Genomic DNA, 26,548 nt, shown 5'->3' with positions numbered 1-26,548 from the left:
GGCGAGGGATGTTGAGAAGAATCCTGGCAGCCGCATTCTGAATGGATTGCAGCTTCGTTATGACACGCTTCTGGGTATGAAGAAAGAGAGCGTTCCCGTAATCTATTTTAGAGAAGACTAAGGTTGAAACCAGGGTCTTCCCAGCTGAAGAAGGGAGATAAGGTAGCAGCTTCTTAATTTTTTTCAGAATGAAAAATGACGACGACACGACCTTATTAGTGTGGAGGTCAAAAGCCAGCTTGTTGTCAAAAGTCACTCCCAAATTTCTGGCTTTTTTCCACTGGAACAGGTGGATGGCCAAGCTTTTCCGGCCACCAACCAGGAGACCATTCAGGGGAGAGTCTTCCGAAGGTCATAACCTCGGTCTTGTCCGAGTTGAGCCTAAGACAATTCAAGGCCATCCAGGTACTGACCTCAAGCATAGCTTTCTGGAAGTTGGCCGCTACAGTAAGGCCGTCCTTATGGATACCCAGCACCAGCTGGGTATCATCTGCATACGATGTAAGCTGTATCCCATAGGCCTTTATTATCCTCGCTAAGTCCGCTACATTGATGTTAAAAAGCATAGGACTTAGCGAGGAGCCTTGTGGGACTCCACAAGGGAGTGCAGAGATAGGAGAGTAGAAGTCTCCCAGCCTTACTGTCTGGGTACGGTTTGCCAGGAAAGATGAAATGAGATCCTTGGCCAGACCGTTGATCCCCAGAGCTGTGACACGGTCGACTAGAGTGGCATGGTCGACCGTGTCAAAGGCTGCTGACAAATCCAAAAGGATAAGGACAGCCGCCCCTCCCTGATCCATAATCGCCCTGATCTCATCAGAGGCCTTTATCAAGGCAGTCTCTGTTCCATGCCCTTTCCTGAAACCAAACTGCGTTTCGTCGAGAAGTTGGTGAGTCTCGACGAACTCTGAGAGCTGTCTGTTCATCAGGTATTCGCATACTTTGGCAGGAAAGGGCAGGCACGCAATCGGTCTATAACTTGCGACGGCTGTAGGATCTAAGGAAGGTTTTTTTAAAAGGGGTTTTATAACAGCCTTCTTCCATATACTAGGAAATTGGCCTGTCAGAAATGCATTATTACAGATCTCCGTAAGGGGGCGGGAGATCACTTCTGTGAGTTTTAACATCACAGATGGAGGGCAAGGGTCCAGGGGAGAGCCCGATTTAATGGTGGAAATGATTTTAATCACATCGTCATGTAAGGCGGGTAAAAAACATGGAAAAGAATCATGATTGTGGTGGGACAATACTTCTTTCCCACTACCACCTCTGTGGTATTTTACCTATCCAGGGAACTCGCCGTACTGAAGTAACTCTATTGTTGGCGTAAGGGGGTAGGGGCCTGTTACTAGATAACCAATGTAGAACCTTATTTCTGAGGGACCAGATGGGTTCATCCGAGCTTGAATTCAACTCTGGAACCCCCGTCATAATAACGACGAAGGGAGCTGCTTCGGGAGGAAGATGGATTGGAGGGGTCCCCTTCCTCCTGGTCCTGTTGGTGGCGATATGTTGATCACGTGTCTTTGAGTATTTAGTGGATGGGACAGTGGGCTGAACTGGTAAGAGGAGAGGGGTGGGGAGAGAAGTGACTGCTGGGGTGGGAACATTTACTGTCTTTGAAGGGGGGGGATTAGGTCCGATTGATGCTGCTGTAGTAGAACTAGTAGCTGCTGTGGCAGGGCGGCTGGATGCCGGACGACTGGTAGCCGGGGCCTTAGTACTAGTATTTTTGAGAATAGGTTTGTTAACTAAGGTTTGGGCAATTGGGGGCGCTGTGATAGGTTTTAGTGATGTCGATAGCGTGTCTAACTGCTTCGCTATATTGATGAGAATATGTTCAAACGGCTGGAGATAGGATTTAAGTAGTGCCCCGATGCTGTCGAGAAGTTCGTTGTTAGGCTCAGAGGGACAACTACTAGAGTCTGCGAAAGAATTAATACTAAGATGGGGGCTGAAAATGAGTGGTGTAGGGGAAAGATTTTGGATGGTAACGGGGGTGCAGGCCCCTTCAGTAGGCTGGGGGACTGCTTGATTAGCAGAATGGGGAGCAAAAATTAAGTGTGAATTAGAATGCAGGGTTTTTGGAGACCCAATTTGAGAGTGGTTATTGAGCTGTGGGCTCTTGATATGGCGGGGGATCTTTTTCGGCTTTTTGTTCGGCTTTTTAATCTTGGGGATCGCGCCCTCCCTAATACCCCGTATGACAGTAGAAATAGGGTCAACCGGGCTCGGGGTTGTGAAAAGAGCCGGGGTTTGTTCCAGGGACGGAGACAATTGAGATTGCTGGAGGGCTGAAAGTTCAAGTGAGACTGATAAGTCCACTGTGGCTGGAACTGAGAGAGGGTCAGCGTGTCCTGCTAGAAGTATGACGGGATCTGGAGGGTTAACAGGGGACTTTACCGACGCCAGTAAACCCAGTGATGAGCGCTTAGCGGCGTTCAAATCCTGCGAAACCCTCCGTTCCAGTAGAAGTACGCCCTGATTAATGGCATCATTTGCTTTAGCGATGAATTGGTCAATTGGGCCGGTGGTTTGGGCCGTGCGAAGGGCTTTATTGCTCCTAGTACCCCTCGGGGACATACTTCAACTACAAAGCAATTCAGATAAACAGGGCCAAAAAATAAAAAATAAAACCAAATAGGGTGGCCCAGTCCAGTCTCGCCCAGTCTTGAACGGGCTTAAATGGGCCCGCCCTTGGCACGGGCTTCGCCCCGTGCTCCGACCCGCGCGCGTCCCGCGTTGCGGAGAGGCGCCTGACACTAATAACCGTAAGGGTGGAGGGCGTGGCCGCCGGGGGAAGAGGCACCAGCTGCGCTAGTTTTGGGATTGCTGGTCCTCGCAGTCCCCCGGACGGAGTAGTTCCTGTGTTAACCCCCTCGAGCCTCAACCCACGGCGCTCTCAGCTGGGAGCAGTGGATGCTTCTGCCGATTGCAGAAAGCGCTCCCACCAGCGAGAGCAAGCGAGTGGGGAGGCGAGCTGGAACGGTAAGCAAAGGGGAGAATGCAGCAATAAATCCTCGTGTCAGTTCAGGAAAGCGATGTGAGCGGCACCCGCGGAGCGGGTGTCGCGAAAAGTAAAAGGGCTGGAGGTGGAGGGCGTGGCCGCCGGGGGAAGAGTCACCAGCTGCGCTAGTTTTGGGATTGCTGGTCCTCGCAGTCCCTCGGACGGAGTAGTTCCTGTGTTAACCCCCTCGAGCCTCAACCCACGGCGCTGTCAGCTGGGAGCAGTGGATGCTTCTGCCGATTGCAGAAAGCGCTCCCACCAGCGAGAGCAAGCGAGTGGGGAGGCGAGCTGGACCGGTAAGCAAAGGGGAGAATGCAGCAATAAATCCTCGGGTCAGTTCAGGAAAGCGATGTCATCTCAGTTAAGTTGGTTAGATTTTTGTTTTATGATGCACAGGAACATGAAGTGTTCTTTGTCCTATATTTTTAAGTTGCCTTTCAGGCAGCAGTATTCCTCTTCGTTAACCACTGCCAGCCTTGATAAAGCCTCTGTGGCTGCGAAACACGTGTTCACTGTTTTTTCATCACAGTATAATTGTTATTTAATATAGACTGATGCAGTCCTGTTTAAAGTGAAATTTCAAAGTGGTTCTGTCCTCGTGATAGGACTTTAAATGAAGAGAACATTATACACACTTTGGGGTGATTTCATTTATGAAAAGTTTGACAGAGTAAAAATAAAAAGACAATTTAGAAATTAAAGACCACTATTATAAATGTCTGAGGTGCCTCCAAACCCCTTTTCTTCTTTCATAATCACTGCAAACAGCAACATGCAAATGCTGTAATGTGACTCCACTTTAGTGATGGACATTTGCTGGACATCCTTTCCCTCTTTTCAATTCATTTTATATTGAGGTGTATTGCATATCTGCTAAATGGATGATCCCTCTGAAAAGCATGTGTGTGTGGTTGTGTGTGTGTGTGTGTGTGTGTAGGTGCGTTTATGCGTGTATAATGGTGTATGCGCGTGTAAGGGAGGAAATGTGCATATGTGTCAATCAGTTTAAGAGGCATTTCGAGTCTCACCAATACTTACATGATTACGTGACCTGCCCTCATGGGCTAATACTGAAAAAACTCCACTGATTATGAACTGTTCAAGGGAAGAAAAAGACAGTCAGTATTCAGTAATAATGAACAAGTACTGATGACTATGGCATTTCTGTCTACCTCACTCCATGCCGCTTAGCTAACTTTATGCTGCATGTATACAGCTCCCATCCACCTCTCATAGCACAAAGCTATATTTTAAAAGTACATAAAGCCTTACATGAAAGCCTGTGAGTTTCTAGACTGAGGTGAGACAAATACCACATTGTTGCACTGAAGAGATAATTTTTGCACCACTGACAGAATGCACGGCATGCAATGCAGTCTACTTTTTTTTTTTAATGGTTGCAACAGACACATGCAGAACAGCATGCCCCCATGCTTTCGATGCAATTCAACTTAAATATTTGGATCATCATGCAAGTATTCTACCAAATAATACATAGAATACATTTAAACAGTCATTAAAACGTTCATCGTCGCTAGCTAAATAAAATGTTTTTTTAACAATCTGCATCATACCGCAAAACCTCGCGAGTATAATAAACAAATACCATCTTAAGGTCAGGCCATAAGGAGGTTCTACCTAGAAAACAGACCAAGCTGGGAAAACAAGTTACTTACCTTTGGTAATGAAGTATCTGTAAGAGACATGGGTTAGCTATAGAATCCTTAGCTTTAGAATGGATCACTGAAATTATATCGACCACAAAAATATCGAGATACAATAATATCGAGGATACAATAATATCGAGGATAAAATATCGAGGGACAAAATATCGACTGTCTATCTTCAAACAGGTAAGTACTAAAATATCGACTCAAAAATATCGAGTTACAAACATATAGACTGTCAAAATATCGTTTTTTTTAAATGTCTTTAAATTAAGTTAAAACTAATATAATAATAAATATATTTAATATAAACTTAGTTAAAATTATTAAATAAATGTAATATTAATAAATAATTACTGTAAATAAAAAAACAACAAATAACAAAAATAATACATATATAAATATATATATAAACATATTATTAAATAACATATATAATATTTTTACCGTAGCATAGCAAAATGGTTAAAATTTATTGTAACAACTCTAGTGAGTTCAACAGTAGCAAAAGCGTTGGATAGCGTAGGGGTAAAATTCACTATTCCCACGCCAGTGGGTGCAACAGTAGGGAAAGCGTTGGATAGCGTAGGGGTAAAAATTACTATTCCCACTCCAGTGGGTGCAACAGTAGGGAAAGCGCTGGATAGCGTAGGGGTTAAAATTACTATTCCCACTCCAGTAGGTGCAACAGTAGGGAAAGCGCTGGATAGCGTAGGGGTTAAAATTACTATTCCCACTCCAGTGGGTGCAACAGTAGGGAAAGCTCTAGATAGCGTAGGGGTTAAAATTACTATTCCCACTCCAGTGGGTGCAACAGTAGGGAAAGCGCTGGATAGCGTATGGGTGAAAATTACTATTCCCACTCCAGTGGGTGCAACAGTAGGGAAAGCGCTGGATAGCGTAGGGGTAAAGATTACTATTTCCACTCCAGTGGGTGCAACAGTAGGGAAAGCGTTGGATAGCGTAGGGGTTAAAATTACTATTCCCACTCCAGTGGGTGCAACAGTAGGGAAAGCGTTGGATAGCGTAGGGGTACAAATTACTATTCCCACTCCAAAGAGTGCAACAGTAGGGAAAGCGCTGGATAGCGTAGGGGTTTAAATTACTATTCCCACTCCAGTGGGTGCAACAGTAGGGAAAGGGCTGGATAGCGTAGGGGTTAAAATTACTATTCCCACTCCAGTGGGTGCAACAGTAGGGAAAGCGCTGGATAGCGTAGGAGGTAAAATTACTATTCCCACTCCAGTGGGTGCAACAGTAGGGAAAGCGCTGGATAGCGTAGGGGTTAAAATTACTATTCCCACTCCAGTGGGTGCAACATTAGGGAAAGCGCTGGATAGCGTAGGGGTAAAAATCACGATTCCCACTCCAGTGGGTGCAACAGTAGGGAAAGCGCTGGATAGCGTAGGGGTCAAGATTACTATTCCCACTCCAGTGGGTGCAACAGTAGGGAAAGCGTTGGATAGCATAGGGGTTAAAATTACTATTCCCACTCCAGTGGGTGCAACAGTAGGGAAAGCGTTGGATAGCGTAGGGGTAAAAATTACTATTCCCACTCCAAAGAGTGCAAAAGTAGGGAAAGCGCTGGATAGCGTAGGGGTTAAAATTACTATTCCCACTCCAGTGGGTGCCACAGTAGGGAAAGCGCAGGATAGCGTAGGGGTTAAAATTACTATTCCCACTCCAGTGGGTGCAACAGTAGGGAAAGCGCTGGATAGCGTAAGGGTTACAATTACTATTCCCACTCCAGTGGGTGCAACAGTAGGGAAAGCGCTGGATAGCGTAGGGGTAAAGATTACTATTCCCACTCCAGTGGGTGCAACAGTAGGGAAAGCGTTGGATAGCGTAGGGGTTAAAATTACTATTCCCACTCCAGTGGGTGCAACAGTAGGGAAAGCGTTGGATAGCGTAGGGGTAAAAATTACTATTCCCACTCCAGTGAGTGCAACAGTAGAAAAAGTAAAAACTTCATAAATAAATATAATTAATAGAAATATTATTAGCAAGTAAATTTAATTTCCTATACCAATTACTTTTGTTTACCAATTAAATTCTAATTAATGGACAATTATTAATTAATTAACAATTATTATTAATTTACATAATTAATTAATTTTAATTAAATTACTTCCCACCCTATTCCCCTATAAACCCACAACCCACTACAGAAAAAATTTTACTAAAAATTAATTATTTATCAATTAATCAATTATTATTAATTACCAATTATATTTTAATTAATTACCAATTAATTATTATTAAAACATTATTATTAATTTACATAATTAATTAATTGTAATTAAATTACTTCCCACCCTATTCCCCTATAAACCCACAACCCGCTACAGAAAATAATTTACTAAAAATGTATTATTTATCAATTAATCAATTATTATTAATTACCAATTATATTTTAATTAATTACCAATTAATAATTAATTATCAATTCTTATTAATTTACATAATTAATTAATTATATTTAAATTACTTCCCACCCTATTCCCCTATAAACCCACAACCCGCTACAGAAAATAATTTACTAAAAATTAATTATTTATCAATTAATCAATTATTATTAATTACCAATTATATTTTAATTAATTACCAATTAATAATGAATTAACAATTATTATTAATTTACATAATTAATTAATTATATTTAAATTACTTCCCACCCTATTCCCCTATAAACCCACAACCCGCTACAGATTTATATTACACAATTATTACAAATTATTAAAAACTTACCTTATTTTCGATTTTATTTTGGTCTATATTCTATCTAGTCGATATTATGTCTAGTCTATATTTTTGATTCAATATTTTGGCTATTAATATCGATATAACTCGATATTTTTGTAGTCTATATTATGTCTGGTTGATATTTTGTCTAGTCTATATTTGTACCTCGATATTATGTCCAGTCGATATTTTGGAATCGATATTATGTCTGTTTACCCTTTAGAATTACCGCCAGGCATCATACTGGATCCTGAACTTTTTTTTTCTTAGCAGTACCCCTGCGTGTCGATCGGTGGCATTGGTCGACTCCATGTTCGTCATCGGCGTCCTAGTCACCGGTATGACGTTGCAGTGTCTACTTAGACGCTGCCCCTGCATGCTGATGTCAGTTCTAACACGACTTTCTATGCCAGAAGCGCAGAGCCCTGAAAAACACTGACCACTAGTGCACAACAACTAGGGTCTTGCAAGGGAGTCCCTATACCTAGAAGTCAGTTTGCAGACCGGGAAGGATTGGGGAGTCTGTAAGGAATCTATAATTAACCTATGTCTCTTACAGATACATAATTACCAAAGGTAAGTAACTTGTTCATCTGAAAGAGACAGTCAGTTATAGAGTCCTTACCTTTACAGTAGACACCCCAGCAATACCAACCCAGGAGGGTCTGCTAACAAAGTTCACACCAGAAAGTCCTGGAGGGCAGAACGGGCAAAAAAGCCGTCCCTCCGGACTTGGATGACCAGGCAGTAATGTCTGGTGAACGTGTGAAAGGATACCCATGTGGCCGACAGGCAGATGTCAATAAGTGGACCTCCACATGCCAAAGCAGTCGTTTCTGCCGTAGCTCTAGTGGAGTGAGCACGCAACCCCACTGGAGGTTCATTTTTCGTTAAACCGTAACAAATTTGAATACAAAGGACAACCCGTCAAGAAATGGTACGCTTTTGAACAGCTCGACCTTTCTTGGCACTGACATAGTCAATAAAGAGGTGATCATCCACCGGAAATCTTTTGTGCAGTCAAGATACAAGGACAGAGAACGTTTTGGGTCCAGACGGTGGAGTCTCTCCTCCTTAGAAGGGGGTTGAGATGGGATGAAGGTAGGCACATTGATCATGTGTCCTATGTGAAAAGGTGTACCACTTTAAGAGGGAACGAGGGCCTCGTCCGTAGCACCACTTTGTCCGGAGGCATAGAGAAGAGAGAGGGCTTGAAGAGAGGGCCGGCAGCTCACTCACCCTGCGAGCAGAGGTGATGGAAACAAGGAAGGCAGTTTTCAGGTTTAGGAGCCTGAGAGGACAGTTGTGAAGAGGCTCAAAGGGAGCACACATAAAGTAAGTTAAAACAAGGTTCAAGTACCACTGGGGCATTATGAAAGGAGATGGTGGAAAGAGATGAATAATGCCCTTAAAGAATCTTTGTACAAGACTTGAATAAGGAAGGCTGATCTGTTAGCCGAAGGAAAGCAGGAATAGCTGCAGGATAGCCTTTAAGAGTGTCAAGAGCAGAGCCCTGCTCGGCCAAAGAAAGAAGGAATAAAAGAACCTCAGAAAGAGGGGAAGAAAGGGGATCCACAGCCTTTGCTGTGCACCATGCCACAAACTTGTTCAATCTACAGGTGTATACTGTTTTAGTGTGGGACGTCTGGCTGCCAAGATGACATTACAGACTTCAGGCGGAAGGTCAAGAGCTGTCAACTGTCGATGCTCAAGTTCCATGCAAGGAGGTGGAGACTGGACAGGTTTGGGTGCAGAACTGTCCCCCACTGCTGACAAAATATCCTCCTGAAGAGGCAGTCAGATCAGAGGATCGATGGCCATGCTCAGGATACGATCCTCTTCATGCCCAGTCTGGGGCCCCAAGAATAACTTAGGCCCGGTTGCGCTTGATCTTTCTCAGCAGTCTGGGTAGAAGTGGTACAAGCGGAAAGGCATACAGGAGACCGCAACTCCACTCGTGACTAAAAGCGTCACCGAGCGAGTGCAGCCTTGGAAATTCCAACATGCAGAACTGCTGACATTGTGCATTCTCTTCGGCGGCAAACAGATCTAACCAAAACTATCCCTAACCCTGCAAGAGACCTTGCACCAGCTCTGAGTGAAGAAGTAATTCATGATACGCCAGGCACCGGTGGCTGTGTTCGTCTGCCCTTTGCATTCAGAGAGCCTGCCAGGTGTTGAACCAGCAGGTTTATGCCCTGGTGTTCCAGCCATGTCCAGAGGCAAAAGGCCTCCTGACACAGGGTCCACAACCCCACCCTGCTCTGCTTGTTGCAGTACCACATGGCAGTGGTGTTGTTGGTGAACATTTGGGCCAGTTTCCCTTTGAGAGAGGGAAGCAACGCTTTCAGTGCCAAGCGGTTCACCTGAAGCTCCAACGGGTTGATATGGAGCCCGGACCCCGCCAGGAGACCAAGTCCTCTGATCTCCGCCTCTCACAGATGGCCGCCTCGTCCCAGAAGTGACGCATCTGCCACCACTGTCAAATGTGATTGGGAAAGGAGAGAGATCTGCCTCTGACCAAATCTTGGTATCTTAATCACCACTGCAATTGGAGTGCAGTCCCCTCTGAGATCTGAACGCAGTCGGAGAGATTCTCCTGATGCTGAGCCCACTGGAACTTCAGGTCCCAATGCAGAGCCCGCATATGCTATCTAGCATGATGCACCAGCAGGATGCAGGAGGCCAAAAGGCCCAGCAGCCTCAGAGTCATTCTCACAGAAATCAGGGATAGAGACTGAAACATCGATATCATATCCCGGACTCGCTGCTCGAAAGGATAGGCCCGAAACTGCACTGTGTCTAGAACAGCTCCGATGAAAGAGAGCATCAGAGACGGAGTCAGGTGTGACTTTGACATGTTTATAGTGAACCACAACGAGTGCAGGAGGTCCACCGTGGTCTGGAGGTGGGAGACAATGAGCCTGGGATGAGCCCTCCTTTAACAGCCAGCCGTCGAGATAGGGGAAGACTGGAACCCCGGATCTGCGCAGATGAGCTGTGACTACCGCCATCCCTTTCATAAACACCCGAGGGCCACTGGTATGGCCGAAGGGGAGCACGGTACTCTGAAAATGCTCCTGGCCTACCGTGTACCGAAGGCAATGTCTGTGGGCTGGCAGGAAGGGGATGTGGAAATAGGGGTCCTGCAAGTCCAACGCCACCATCCAGTTTCTGGGACCGTCCTGTCCTGGACACGAACGGCCGCTCCCCTTGCCTCCTCCTGCGCAGACGTGGTATTGTAGCGCCTGACTCTGCTGCCCTTTCACCACCACGCTGTTATTGTAGCGCTTGTCTCTGCATTTTGGATCGTAGCGCTTGTGTGCAAAGTATTTCTCTTCTAGGAGCGATTGTGTGCTCTGGGGTAACAATTGAAATTGGCTGCATTATCATTGCCCTTGAGATCGCTAGCGCGCACATCCTGCCTGTGTTTGCATAAAAGATAAGAATATTTAAAGTGCGTCCGTTTAGTTTGCTGCATACCTTGTTGTTATTGCTGCCCTGTTGTTGTTTCTGCCATTCTCTTTAGCATCCCCTGGCCCTTCCCCCACCTCGCTCCCGCCTCCCGGCTGACCCTCCCACCCACGGAAACCACTAGCCGTCCTCGCACCCTCCTTGGAGCTGTGACCGTCCTGTCCTGGACACGAACGGCCGCTCCCCTTGCCTCCTCCTGCGCAGACGTGGTATTGTAGCGCCTGACTCTGCTGCCCTTTCACCACCACGCTGTTATTGTAGCGCTTGTCTCTGCATTTTGGATCGTAGCGCTTGTGTGCAAAGTATTTCTCTTCTAGGAGCGATTGTGTGCTCTGGGGTAACAATTGAAATTGGCTGCATTATCATTGCCCTTGAGATCGCTAGCGCGCACATCCTGCCTGTGTTTGCATAAAAGATAAGAATATTTAAAGTGCGTCCGTTTAGTTTGCTGCATACCTTGTTGTTATTGCTGCCCTGTTGTTGTTTCTGCCATTTTCTTTAGCATCCCCTGGCCCTTCCCCCACCTCGCTCCCGCCTCCCGGCTGACCCTCCCACCCACGGAAACCACTAGCCGTCCTCGCACCCTCCTTGGAGCTGTGACCGTCCTGTCCTGGACACGAACGGCCGCTCCCCTTGCCTCCTCCTGCGCAGACGTGGTATTGTAGCGCCTGACTCTGCTGCCCTTTCACCACCACGCTGTTATTGTAGCGCTTGTCTCTGCATTTTGGATCGTAGCGCTTGTGTGCAAAGTATTTCTCTTCTAGGAGCGATTGTGTGCTCTGGGGTAACAATTGAAATTGGCTGCATTATCATTGCCCTTGAGATCGCTAGCGCGCACATCCTGCCTGTGTTTGCATAAAAGATAAGAATATTTAAAGTGCGTCCGTTTAGTTTGCTGCATACCTTGTTGTTATTGCTGCCCTGTTGTTGTTTCTGCCATTTTCTTTAGCATCCCCTGGCCCTTGCCCCACCTCGCTCCCGCCTCCCGGCTGACCCTCCCACGCTCCACCCCCTCCACTATCCATTATTGCCTGATGTCCCAACGCGCAGCGTCCACGCGCTACGGCCGCGCCGAAGGTGCGCCAAAGGTAAGCCCGTCTACGCCCGTCCGCGCCTGGACCGCGCCCAGCGCCAGACCCCCTGTCCCCCGTACCACCCACCCCTCCCGCATTACATACGACGCCTCCACCCTCTTAGCCCTAAACCCCGGCCGTCTCCCCAACTGCGTCCAAGCAGCTCCTGGACACACCCATGGACCCTTCTCTTGCAACTCCTAGCAAGTTTGACGGCACCAAGAACAACTCCTCATCTACGAACACACAACAGATATCCGACCCCAACCACCTACAATGCATCCTGCTCAACACCCGCTCGATCCACAGGCACGCCATCGACCTCTGGAATCTACTAGACACCATCTCTCCGGACGTCGCCTTCCTAACAGAAACATGGATGAATGCCTCATCAGCCCCAGACATCACCATTGCCATCCCGGAAGGATACAAGATCATCCGTAAGGACCGCACCGACCAAACAGGAGGAGGCATCGCTATCGTCCATAAGAACTCCATCCGCATCTCAACCAGCTCAGACATCAACCTTGCCAGCGCCGAACACCTTCACTTCCAGATCCACTCCGACCCCAAGACCACACTCAGAGGCACCCTCCTCTACCGGCCTCCAGGACCCCGTGCACGATTCAGCGACGACATCACTGACTTTATCACCCCACACGCCCTCCCCTCTGAGGAATACATCCTATTGGGAGACCTCAACTTTCACCTGGAAAAGAGCAATGACAGCAACGCCACCACATTTCTGGACAATCTCGCCAACCTCGGACTCAAACAACTTGTCACCACCCCCACCCACATTGCAGGTCACACACTCGACCCTATCTTCACCTCCAGCAAACATGTCTCCTTCAGTCACACCACAGCTCTTCACTGGACGGACCACAGCTGCGTTCACTTCACCTACAATAAGACCACAATCCACAACCATCCTCAACCCACCATGCGAAGAAACTGGAACAAAATCACCATCGACCAGATCTCCTCATCGCTTCTTCTAAACCCCCCCGCCCACTCCTCAAACCCCGACCAAGCGGCCATTAACCTCACCCAATGGCTATCCAACAGCGCCGACATCCTAGCACCGTTGAAAAAACGTCATATCAAACTAGGCAGCAAAAACGCCTCCTGGTTCAACGATGATCTTAAGAAATCCAAGAAACTCTGTCGCTCCCTCGAGAAGGCCTGGAAAAAATACCCAAACACCAGCACCAGGGACGCCTTCAAAAACGCCACCCGCATACACCACCAACTAATCTGGTCTGCCAAGAAAGCCGCATTCAAAGACCGACTAGATAACAACGCCCACAACAGCAAGTAATTATTCAACATCGTCAAAGAATTTACCAACCCATCAGCCAACTCCAACGACATCACCCCCTCTCAAGCCCTCTGCGACTCCCTAGCTTCATTCTTCCACAACAAAATCGCAGACATCCACAACAGCTTCGACAACCGACCCGGAGACCAACCTACCCAACCTTCTGCAGGACCTTCACCCCCCTTGAACATCCTTACTGACTGGAACCCAATCTCCACTGAGGACACCATCCGCCTGATGAACTCCATCCACTCAGGATCCCCAACTGACCCATGCCCTCACCACATCTTCAACAAAGCAGACTCCATCATAGCACCACACCTCCGAGATGTCATCAACTGCTCCCTCAACTCTGCCACCTTCCCGGAAAGCTGGAAACACGCAGAACTCAGCGCCCTTCTGAAAAAACCCACAGCTGACCCCACCGAACTCAAAAACTACCGCCCCATCTTGCTTCTTCCATTCCCGGCCAAAGTCATCGAGAAAGCTGTCAACAAGCAGCTCGCCGCCTTCCTCGAAACCAACAAATCCCTTGACTCCTCACAGTCCGGCTTCCGAGCCAAACACAGCACTGAAACCGCACTCATCGCAGCAACAGACGACATTCGAACCCTACTGGACAATGGAGACACAGTCGCCCTCATCCTCCTCGACCTCTCCGCAGCCTTCGACACAGTCTGTCATAGCACCCTTTTACAGCGCCTCAGAAACGTCGGAATCCAAGGAAAAGCACTGAAATGGATCACCTCATTCCTCACCGGAAGAACCCAGAGAGTCCGCCTTCCACCATTCAAGTCAGAGGCCACTGAAGTCATCTGCGGCGTACCCCAAGGTTCCTCACTCAGTCCCACCCTCTTCAACGTATACATGAGCCCCCTCGCGGTCATCGCTCGCCAACACAACCTCAACATCATCTCCTACGCCGATGACACTCAACTGATCCTATCACTCACCAGAGACCCTAACACTGCCAAAACCAACCTACATGAAGGAATGAAAGAAGTAGCTGAGTGGATGAAGCACAGCCGTCTGAAACTGAACTCAGACAAAACAGAAGTCCTCATCCTAGGCACCTCCCCCTCCGCTTGGGATGACTCTTGGTGGCCAGAGGCCCTTGGAAAAGCACCCATCCCGACGGACCACGCACGGAACCTGGGCGTCATCCTGGATTCCTCACTCTCGATGAACAGACAAGTCAACGCCGTTTCTTCATCTTGCTTCAACATTCTTCGCATGCTCAAAAAAACATTTCGCTGGATCCCCACCGAAACTAGAAAAACGGTCACCCACGCACTGGTCACGAGCCGCCTGGACTACGGAAACACCCTATACGCCGGCACCACCGCAAAACTCCAGAAAAAACTCCAACGCATCCAGAACGCTTCAGCCAGGCTCATATTAGACATCCCGCGCAAAGAACACATCTCTGGTCACCTGAAAAACCTCCACTGGCTCCCCGTCAAAAAGAGGATTACTTTCCGCCTCCTAACCCACGCACACAAAGCACTTTACGAACTTGGACCCGAATGCCTCAACACACGACTGTCCTTCTACACCCCCTCCAGCCAGCTACGATCCTCCAACCAAGCCCTTGCCACTGTACCTCGCATCAACAAAACCACCATGGGAGGTAGATCCTTCTCCTACCTGGCAGCCAAAACCTGGAACTCACTTCCCACTCACCTTCGCCTTACTCAGAACCACCTAGCATTCAGAAAGCAACTTAAAACGTGGATATTCGACAAGTAATTACCCACCCTTCTTCAAGCGCCTTGAGACCCTCTGGGTATGTAGCGCGCTATATAAATCTCTTGACTTGACTTGACTTGGGATGAAGGGCAGAGAGGACCTGAGTCAACGTGAGGATTCTGAACTTCTCCTTCTGGAGGAAACGGTTGAGGGCCCGAAGGTCTAAGATAGGATGCAGTCCTTTGTCCTTCTTGGGCACCAGAAAGTAGAAGGAGTACCAACCACTACCTACTTCTTGTGTTGGACCCTCTCTATTGCTCCCTTGGCCAAAAGAAAGGAGACTTCCTGGCAAAGAAGAGCCAAATGATCCTCCGACAAGTTGTCGAAAGTCGGTGGGATGGAGGGAGGGTAAGTATAGAAGGGGAGAGAGTATCCCCTTTGGACTATTTGCAAAACCCAGAGGTCTGACATGATGGAGTGCTAGTGGGGGAGGTGTGGCAAATCCTCCAGCCCACTGGCTGTTGATGGGCTTGAAATGTTAGCCTATGAGGGTCTGGAGGCTGCCGCAGGGGGGGACAGGGTGGACTGGCCCGCCCACTGGTTCCCAGACAACAAGGCGTTGCTGGGTCGCATGTCCGCGGCCACGCAGAGGCTTGCCAGCTTGTGTGAACCGGTGGCTGGGCGTGGTGGGTGCCCCTTCCGTAGCCACGAAAAGGGTGAAAAGCAGACTGGGGGGGACGGGAAGATGCAGTAAGGCCCAAAGATCTGGCTGTAGCCAATGAATCTTTAAAGCGCTCCAGCGCCGTGTCTGCTTTGTTGCCAAAAATGCGACAGCCATCGAAGAGCAAGTCCATAAATGTTAACTGAACATCCCCAAAAAACCAGACGTCCTCAACTAGGCGTAGCGCCTAAGGGCTAATGATGTGGCAATTTTTCTGCCTTGTGAGTCGGCGGTATCCAGTCCACATCTTATCGTGAATTTGGCTGCATCTCTCCCATCCTCCAATGCCTGGGAAAGAATGTCCCGGGTCTCCTCTAGCCACTAAGGCCTGGAGGCATACCTGCGCAACCATATTGCAGATGGGATGGGAGTATTGGCCCAAGAGGCATGGTGTATTCACGGAGCGCAGTGCCAAGCTGGAGGAACAGAACATACGCTTCCCATAGGTGATCCAGCTTTTGGGATTCCCTATCTGGGAGAAGAAGAAGAGGCTTGGACTACCAACCTCTCGGGGGAAGGTTATTGGGAGAGGAAAACTGGATCGCCACGGGCCAAGAGGTGGCAGCGGGCAATCGCCCTTTCCACAGAAGCACCTACGCTGGGCCTGAACCGGGTGCCTAGAAGGATGTCACTGAGGGCTTCATTGAGCGGCAGGAGGGGTTCTGAAGAGGATGACACAGGTTGAAGCACCTCTATCAGGCCCAAGACGTTGGCTGCCCTTCGCACCACCACAGTGTGAGACTCTCCCTCCTCCGTAGCCATGGCAGGGGGAGAAAGCATGCCACGGTCTGAAGAAGTGTCTAGACCACTGGCGTCACCCAGGTCCTCTCTCCAGTCCGGCTCTTATAGCTGGTCTGATAAATGGTACAGCGACCCCTACCAGTACTGGGTGATAAGGAACACCAGGAATGAACACAGGAAAAAAGTACCCTCCGGCGACGGATCCGACATCGGTCCGGCTCCGAGGTCATCCCGGGGGTGCGGATGGGGACAGCGACGACCGGGGCCACGGTTGGCGCTGGGGGCGTTGTCACCTGGATTGACGCCAGGGAAGGTCGGGTAAGATCAACCAGCGTCGATACGGATCCAGGCCTGGATCCACCGGAACCCTCCGATGCAGGGGCATCGAAGTTTGGTAAAGGCTTACCGAATCGCAAGTAGGACTTTATACAATTAAAATGCATTTTTAAGGTTGCAAATGGCCCTATTCTGCGAATCAGGCCATTTGCAAGCTGGAAAAAGCTTCGTACATCTCGCCCTTGATTCTGTGGCCCAAAGAAATGTAGCCTCTTGCATAGGTTGCGCTGGGAAGCCTACGGGTGGTACCCATGCAATTCAGAGATCCTCATAGTATAGCATAGCTGCCACTTACTGATTCAGAGTGGAATCTTGCATCATTTTCCAAAAAATGAAAAAGTGCTGCAGTCCCCTCCGAGATCTGAATGCAGTCCTCTAATCTTTTGCTTCCTCTACAAACATGCCCTGCGTGCCGGTGCATGACATTATATGGCACAGACATTACATCGGGGAGGCTTCCTACATTCTTACAGGGTCCCACCTCCCATGCCCCTCAGCAGCATCACTGGGTCATAATGGTCAAGGGGTTGAAGTTCAAAGAAATGAGCATGAACCATGAGAAGGCTAAGGGAGTCCACCATCTCCACCTACTTACCACTGGGCATTCTATGCAGGTGTATTGGTCCTGAACTCACACTCACCTAGTAGGACTAGTTAATGCTTCTAAGCCCAAGTATTAATGCCATTTTGACATAGTGAACATTTTGCAGGTCAGTCCTACAACAAGTGAGTTCTCACATTTCCTAATTCTTCTACCCAGCATCTTTGCATCCACAGACAGGCTGTTCAGGCATTACCATTGATGGTGTACTGTTAGACCTGCCACCATTGGCGTGGGTCTCCCTTCCATTTTTGCTGTTGCCTCATGTATTTTTGCTGGTGTTACTTGCTTTGGGCACTGTACCACTGCTATTCAGTGCCACAGTGCAAGGGCTCCCTTTTGTAAATTGATGTATGGATTTGTGATTCCATGTTTGGCTATTTTGGTTTACTTGTCAGACCCTAGTCTAGTGCACTAAGTGTGCCAGGGCGTGTAATCCAAATGCTGCTGGTGGGCCTGCAGCCCTGATTGTGCCACCCACAGAAGCAGCCTTGTAAAATGTGTCTAAGGTCTGCCATTGCAGAGCCTGCGTGCAGTCTGGTACTGTCATGCTGACTGGGCTTGTGCACCCACTTGCCAGGCCCTAAACCTTCCCTTTTCTTCATATCAGTCACCCCTATGGTAGGCCCAAGGGCAGGGTGCATTGTAAGTATGTATGTATGTATGTATTGGCATACTTATATAGCGCTATGTCTGTCACCCAACGGGCATCCTGGCGCTTAGACTTTGATCATCCATACAAGATGTTACCAGCTACTGTCCCACTTACTCTGCTCTGGGAAAGAGGTGAGTTTTTAAGGCTTTCTTGAAGGAAGTAATATCTCCCGTGGTTCTCAACCCCAGCGGCAAGGAGTTCCACAGTCTTGCTGCATTAAACCTAAAGGATGGGCCTCCCATCCGGGATCTCAGAATCTTGGGAACTGATACCAAGCAGGCTGAGGCCGAACGGAGAGATCTGGAAGGAGTATACCAGGAGAACAAGTCTTGCAATGGTGCCGGTCCCTGGCCATGAAGGGCCCTAAACACCAAGCAGAGGGCTTTAAAATCAATCCGCTGAGAGACTGGCAACCAATGGAGATCCTTTAGTGCCTTTACAAAGGAATCAGAGCGAGGACGCGAAAGAGCCAATTTAGCAGCAAAGTTCTGCACACGCTGCGGTTTCCCCACCAAAGTCGTTGGCGCCCCCATAAGTAGTGCGTTGCAATAATCGAGTCTACTCAAGACAATGCTCCGCACTACCTCTGGCCTAGACTGCGCGGGAAGCAAGGGTAAGATTTTCCGCAGCGTGCGAAGCAGGGCCATACAAGTGCCCACCGTTTTGTTCACGGCCACGTCCAGCGGAAGGTTGGAACCAAACATCACCCCCAGGTTCCGAACAGAGTCAGCCGGCGCACTAGTGCCCTGAAAGGAAGGGGGCCAAAAGTCCTGTGGAAGAGGCCTTGGAATGCGATCTGTTGAACAGTGCAACACCTCGGTTTTGGAGCTGTTGAATTGCAACGAATTTTGACTCAGCAATTCCGCCGTAGATATCATGCAGCGGTGAAAAGTTTCTTGTGACACAGCCTCCTTGCCCTCAAAAGAAAAGACAAGCTGGGTGTCGTCAGCGTAATTGGTGACTGCTATGCCAAAAGATTTTATTAACTTGACCAGGGGGCGGAGGTAGAGATTGAAAAGAATTGGGCTGATGGCCGACCCCTGGGGTACACCCTGACCAACCCTTCTGATGTTAGATTTGAAGGGTGGCAGGGCCACCACCTGGTGTCTGTGACTAAGATACGACACCAGCCACTCAAGGGCTAGGCCAGACAACCCCGCCTCCTCCAGCCTCCTGATCAAGATCGCATGGCTGACCGTGTCGAATGCGGCCGACATGTCGAGCAGCACTAAAAAGGCTGCTCGACCTTGATCGGAACGAGTCCTAAGATCATCCAGGACAGTCACCAATGCTGACTCCGTCCCGTGGGCTGGTATAAAAGGTAGGACAAGCCCTGATGTGTGTGGCATGTCCTAATAGTGAATTACAGCCATTTTCGTTTTTCATCATTGCAAGGCTACCTGTTCTCCAAAGGCCAGAATGGGCTGTTAGAATTGTTACATTTTATAATCCTAACAGGCTCAGAGAACATGGTAGAAATTCGAGTTTAGTATGCCTGAACTCAGAATAATAAAATACATCTTTTAGTAAAGTTTATTTTAATATGCTGTGTTTGCAAATACCACTTTTAGAAAGTAGGTATTTGCTTGTCAGATTATTCAAACCTGCCTCTGCTAGTTTGTCTATTCCTATGTCTGGTTATTGTGAGTGACAGGACTGGGGAATTCCAGGAGACAGGCTGAGTCACCCAGTGGTGAATAGAGAGATCTGCATCTAGATGGGAGGGAGGAGTTCACCTGAACCTTGAATAGGGCTGTGCCTGCCTTCCACAATGCTGGCTCCACCCCCTGGGGAGCGGCTGATGTCTCTGCCCTACACACTTAAAGAAGAGAAGAAGTCCTGTAAATAGAGTGCTCCAGGACTGTACTTGCCTTCCACAAAGCTGGCTCAACCTCCTGTGGGGTGTCTGATGTGCATGCCCTGCACTGTGAAAGGAAAGGAGGAGTCTGGTAAACAGAGTGCTCAGGAACTGGTTTGGACTAGGCACAGGCCCCTCTCCCCTCAGAGAACAAATGATTTGGGGGTATAAATATTGGGACCCTGCTTCCAAGAAATTAGATCACTTTTGGACTACAAGAAGAAACCTTTACTGAGGAGAGGAACCTGAAGAAACTAAGGAGAGACTATTCCCAAGCTGAAGTGCTGCTTGGGGGATTGGGATGCAGTGGTTGCCTTACTGCCAAAGGAAGGAGAAATGAACTTTGTGTACTTTGCTTTCAACTTGTGAAGGATCTCCAAGGGCTTGGAAAAGAGCTTGCCTCCTGCTGAAGTCTCAGGGACAACAGACTTCACCCCCTTCACCCCCCGGAAGCGTGTCGCCGTCGCTGCTGCTGCCGTCGCAACTCCGAAGGAGGGTGGCCATGCTGTAGTTGTCACACTGCACAGCATCAGGAGAAGAATCTTGCACCGAGGTCGGAGCGTGTCGCCGTCGCTGTGCCTGCCGTTGCAACTCCGGAGAAGGAGGGTGTCGCCGCTGGAACTGTCGCATTGCACCGCATCGACCAAGAGCACCTCGCAACCCCGAGAAGCGCGCCGCCGTCGGAGCTGCTGCAGTCGCGTCTTGGATGTCGCCGCTGTAGTTGTTGCATCGAGGGGAAGCTTCACACATCGTGGAGAAGAGCGTCGCCACTGGAGCTGCTGCTGTCGCATCTTGGATGTCGCCGCTGTAGTCCACGCATCAGACCGAGAACTTCTCGCATCCCCGAGAAGCGTGCTGCATCTGGAAGATCTTCACGTCTTTTTTCTTTGTATCTGAACTTTGCTGCATTTCCCATCGCTGCGACATTGCTTGTCGTGGAAGCGCAACGCAACTTAAGGTACATTGACGCAGAGTGTCGCATCTAAGAACTGAACTGTACTAAGCTTAATCTACCATCTTAAAGTAATCATAGTGTGTATTTTTGTTGTTTATGGTCTTGTGGTAACTCTATATAAAGTCTAATTATATTTTCAATATAAAACCTGTGTGGTGTCCATCTGTAGTGTTGTCACTGGGTTACTGTATGTGGTCACAACTGCTTAACTTACAACGCCTCTGAAATAAGCCTTGACTGCTCGCGCCATGCAACCTAGAGGGCGAGCAGGGGTTATTTTAGGTGTGTAATCCCCTTGTCCTGAATAGAGGATAGGGTCCGTACTTGTCACAAGTACCCACCTGTGCCAACCAGAGACCCCCAAATCTAACATTGGTAGGCAGCGGAAGGGATTCTGAATTTGCATTTGTGACTAATGTACAGTGACTGGTGGTGAACACTACTTAGTGAGTGCAGACCATAACGATACTGCATACTTTTTGGTAGATTCCTTTTTGAATTTTTTTTGGATTGCCTATTTTTGAAAGATGCCTAATTCAGTAGAGAGAGCAGAATCTGTAGCCTCCCTTAATTGTGAATGGGTAGAGGAGAGGCTGGAATGCTACGCAGTAAAGCAGATGAAGTACTTTTGCAAGAAATTCAATGTTTCCACTTCTAGATTTAAAGTGAAGGAAGAATTCTACAAGGCGCTGAGGGCCTGGGTAGAAGCAAGGAAAAATCCTGTGATTGAGGATGATGATGATGCAGAAGTACAACAGGAAGAGCCATTGGGCTCACGAGGAAGGAAGGCACTTTCCCCTGCAGGTAGCATTGGCTCTAACAAAAGTCTTTCTCCAGAGGACTTGGAGGACAGAGAAAGATCAAGAAGGCATGAAATGGAGATGACCAAGTTCAAGGTGAATAGGCAGCTAGAAATAGAAAATAGAAGGTTAGATCTTGAGGAAAAGAAAATACAGTTTGAGCATGAAAACGTTTTGAGGGAGTTGGAGTTAAAAGCTAAAAGTTTGGCAATTACTCCCTCTGGTGGCAGCATACCGTCAGTACATACAGAAAGTAGAGTGTATATTCCCAAGGATGTGGTGAAGGAGTTTTATAAAAATGGCGATATTGGTCAGTGGTTCAGAGCCTATGAGGTAGCCATGTCTTCCCGCCGGGTCCCTGAGAGAGATTGGAGAGCGGGATTGTGGGGAAGGTTCCTTAGTGAGGGGCGGGATACATTGTTAGACCTGCCTTCTGAAGTCCCCAATTCATACAGCAACATGAAAGATGCATTGATGCCTAGATATGGTTTGACACCTGAGCTCTATAGGCAGAGGTTCAGCAAATGCAAAAAGTTAGAAAACAGTACTTGGGTTGAATATGTCACTTTCTTTAGCAGAGCATTGGATGGTTGGGTAAAGGGCAGCAAGGTTAATGATTTTCAAGGTCTCTTTGATTTGATTGCATGGTTGCACTTGTCTGATAATTGTTTTCCAGCGCTGCGCCAGCATCTGATAGATAGCAAGCTGGCTAACCCTAGGAAGTTTGCTGAGGAGGCGGACTGCTGTGTCAGTACCATGGTCCACAAGAAACTCAGAAACAATGGAAACTCAGCCAAAGGTGGGCAGGCTCCCCAGCAGAAGAGTGGGGGGGCAGGGTACACAGAAGGAGTTCCGCAAAGGGGGCCAAAGTAGTCCCCAAGGGAACCCTGTGAAAGTTTCTCAGCCTCCCCCTGAGAGAAAGCAAGGGGCTCGACAGGTAGTCCTGTCCCCAGGGGCCCCTGAAACGTTACAAGTGTGGTGACCTGGGTCACGAGGCGAATGATACCAGGTGCCGCCTGTTTGGCAAACAAGCACCCACTGGTGCTCCGCCCCGGCAGATGGCTAGTGTAGCCTTGGGGGAGGAGATTAATGTCCAAGGTGGGATGGTCCCGCACAGATGACCCTAGTCTCTTTAGGAGACAGTGAGGTGGTCTCAGAGGCTCAACTGCCCAGGAACACTAAGAAATATTGGCAGTGAGTGACCGTCAATTTCCAAACGGTGGAGGATCTTAGAGATACAGGAGCCAGTGTGACAGCTGTCTGGTGTCACCTGGTGTCTCAGGAGCAGATTGTCCCTCATGCATTTTGTCAAGTTGTTAACGCCGACAACACAGAGAATCATTGTCCAATGGCTCAGGTTCCCTTTGAGTGGGGGGGGGGTCTCTGGTACTCTTCAGGTAGCTGTGAGGCCCGCCATGCCTGTTGACTGTTTGTTCCCCTTGGGAAAAGGTGGAGAAAACAACTCACTTGAAGATGGTTGGACTGCCTGACTGGACGTGCATGACCACCCGGTCAATGTCAGCCAGTAGGGGTTCTCAAGAGGACCTGGAGCCTGAGAGGGAGGCCCAGGAACCTGCCGAAGAGAGAAATGGCGAGGGGCAGGGGAAACCGGCCCCCGAAGTTCCCACAGCCTAGGAGGAGGTAGACCCTGAGGGGGATGCCCTGGAGCCTACCGGGGAACAGATAGCTGAACTGGGAGATCTGCCTAAGCTGACCCATTGGCAGCAAGAAGGAGGTCCCTCCAGGGAAGACTTCTGCAAGGAGCAGAGAGAGTGCCCTTCTCTTGTGGGCTTGCGGCAACAGGCTGTAAGGCCAGGCAGCAGGTGATCAGTCAGGATCCCATTGGATCTACTGGGAGAATGGTCTCCTGTATAGTGAGCCTAAGGTTGCTGAACCTGGGTCAGCCCGTGTGCTGGTGGTACCCCAGAAGTTCAGAGCCTTCCTACTGGGGCTGGCTCATGATGTGCCATTAGCAGGACATTTGGGGCAGAACAAGACATTTGAGAGGCTTGTCACCCACTTTCACTGGCCCCAGATATGCAAGGGTTCTGATACTCATTGCAGGATTTGTCACACTTGCCAGGCAAGTGGAAAGAGTGGGAGGAATCACAAGGCTCCTCTCCAGCCATTCCCTTTGGTCAGTACCCCCTTTGAGAGGGTGGGATTGACATTGTAGGGCCACTGGACCCCAATACAGCCATGGGCAACAGGTTCATCCTGGTCTTGGTGGACCATGCCACCCGGTACCCGGAAGCCATACCTCTGAGGACAATGACGGGCCCCCATGGTGGGACGAGCACTGATGGGAATTTTCTCCCGAGTGGGATTCCCTCGCGAGGTAGTGTCTGACCGGGGACCCAACTTCATTTCCAAGTATATGAAGTCCCTGTGGCAGGAGTGCGGTGTAACTTACAAGTTCACCACTCCTTACCACCCCCAAGGAAATGGGTTGGTTGAAAGGTTCAACCGGACCCTGAAGGGCATGATAATGGGTCTTGAGGAACCCATGAGGCATAAGTGGGACGTCCTCTTACCATGCCTGCTGTTTGCAAACCGGGAGGTGCCACAGAAATCTCTAGGGTTCAGTCCCTTTGAGCTTCTCTATGGACACCCGGTCAGAGGACCTCTGAGTCTGGTTAAAGAAGGCTGGGAGCAATCTCCCAGGAAACCTCCCCAGGATGTATATAGCTACATGTTGTCCTTCAGGAAGCAGACCAGGTGCTTCAGTGAACTCGCTCAGGCGAATCTGGAGGCCAGCTAGGAAGAGATGAAGTGCTGATATGACCAGAATGCCACTCTGGTAGAGCTTAGGCCTGGACAGAAGTTGTGGGTCATGGCCCCAGTGGAGCCCTGTGGGCTCCAAGATAAGTGGACCGGACCTTTTGAGGTTGTGGAGCGCAAGAGTCCTGTTACCAACTTGGTGGACTTGCGGTCTCCTAGGAACACCTTGAGGGTCCTACATGTCAACCGCCTTAAGCCCCACTTAGAGAGGTCTGAAGTGGGCATGCTCTTGGCAACAGATGCTGGGATGGAGGAGGAGACTGAACCTCTTCCTGACCTCCTGTCAGCCTCCTGTCAGCCTCAGGTCAGTGGATGGTGTTAACCTCTCTTCTACCCTGACCCCTGAGCAACAGAATACTGCCAGCAGTTTCGGGGACAGTTTTCTGATCTGTTTTCCCTGGTTCTGGTGTCACAGATTGGTGGGTCCATTATGTGGACACAGGAGACAGCTAACCTGTAAAGCACAAGTCTTACAGGGTAACTGATAGGGTGAGGGCTTGCATTAAAGAGGAGGTCTCAAAGATGCTTGCACTTGGGGTGATTGAGTCATCTAGCAGTCCTTGGGCCAGCCCAGTGGTCCCAAAGGCTGCAGCACAGGGTGCCACACCTGAACTCCGGTTCTGTGTGGACTACTGAGGGCTCAATTCAGTCACGAAGCCTGACACGCACCCCATCCCCAGAGCTGTTGAGCTCATTGATCGTCTAGGGGCTGCACGGTACCTCAGCACGTTTGATTTAACGTTTGGGTGCTGGCAGATCGCCTTGACTGGTGGGGCAAATGAGAGGTCAGCATTTTCCACACCAGATGGGCATTTCCAGTTCCGGGTTATGCCTTTTGGAATGAAGAATGACCCTGCCACCTTCCAGAGGTTGGTCAACCAGGTGTTGGTTGGACTGGAGGAATTCAGTGCCGCCTACCTAGATGATATCGCAGTGTTCAGTGTCAGTTGGGAGGAACATCTGCGCCACCTCTGGGAAGTGTTGGCACTGCGGAGAGCAGGCCTCACGGTCAAGGCGAGTAAGTGACAGATCGGGCAGGGGTCTGTGGTGTACTTGGGACAACAAGTTGGGAGCGGCCAGGTGGCGCCCCTACAACCCAAGATTAAAACCTTCCTGGCTTGGGAGCCACCCAAAACCATGACAGAGGTGAAAGCCTTTTTAGGTCTCACAGGGTATTACAGGAGGTTTGTCAAGGGATATGGCAACACTGTTGCACCCTTGACAGAGCTGACTTCCAGGAAGCAGCCCAAGAAAGTGATTTGGACTGACACCTGTCAGAAAGCCTTTGAGGCCCTGAAAGCTGCCAGGTGCGCGGCGCCCGTGCGCCTGGCACCCAACTTCTCAAGAGAGTTCATTGTCCAGACAGATGCTTCAGAGCATGGTGTGGAGGCTGTTTTGTCACATATGAATGAGGAGGTCCTTGATCAACCTGTAGCCTTTATCAGTAGAAGGTTACTTCCACGGGAACAGAGGTGGAGTTCTATTGAGCGTGAGGCATTTCCTTTTGGTCTGGGCACTGAAGAAGCTAAGACCATACCTGTTTGGGACTCACTTCCGGGTTCAGACAGCCCACAGACCCCTCAGAAGGTTGATGCAGATGAGGGGTGAGAATCCAAAGCTGTTGAGGTTGTCCATCTCCCTACAGGGTATGGACTTTACGGTGGAACACGGCCCTGGTACAGAAAACGCCAACGCTGATGGTCTGTCCAGATTTTTCCACCTTAGTGAAGAGAACTCCCAGGAGTTAGGGTAGTTCTTCCCACTTTTCAGCTGGAGGGGACATGTGTTAGACCTGGCACCACTGGCGTGGGTCTCCCTTCCATTTTTGCTGTTGCCTCATGTATTTTTGCTGGTGTTAGATGCTTTGGGCACTGTGCCACTGCTATTCAGTGCCACAGTGCAAGTGCTCCCTTTTGTAAATTGATGTATGGATTAGTGATTCCATGTTTGGCTATTTTGGTTTACTTGTCAGACCCTAGTCTAGTGCACTGAGTGTGCCAGGGCGTGTAATCCAAATGCTGCTGGTGGGCCTGCAGCACTGGTTGTGCCACCCACAGAAGCAGCCTTGTAAAATGTGTCTAAGGTCTGCCATTGCAGAGCCTGCGTACAGTCTGGTACTGTCATGCT

General features: G+C 49.1%; 1 protein-coding gene across 3 annotated transcripts in view; it reads right to left on the bottom strand.

The window, feature by feature from the left end:
* LOC144807919 (membrane-spanning 4-domains subfamily A member 8-like) overlaps window positions 1-26,548 on the bottom strand; it is a 139,855-nt gene that overhangs the window by 41,291 nt on the left and 72,016 nt on the right. For all 3 annotated transcript variants that reach the window (XM_078673513.1, XM_078673512.1, XM_078673514.1), the window contains exon 4: window positions 4,046-4,102. In XM_078673513.1, coding sequence (XP_078529639.1) covers window positions 4,046-4,102 — 57 coding nt within the window. The remainder of the gene's footprint in view (window positions 1-4,045; window positions 4,103-26,548) is intronic.

This window comes from Lissotriton helveticus, chromosome 1_2, assembly GCF_964261635.1.
Source record: "Lissotriton helveticus chromosome 1_2, aLisHel1.1, whole genome shotgun sequence".
Lineage (NCBI taxonomy): Eukaryota > Metazoa > Chordata > Amphibia > Caudata > Salamandridae > Lissotriton > Lissotriton helveticus.
This window is presented reverse-complemented; position numbering and strand designations above follow the sequence as displayed.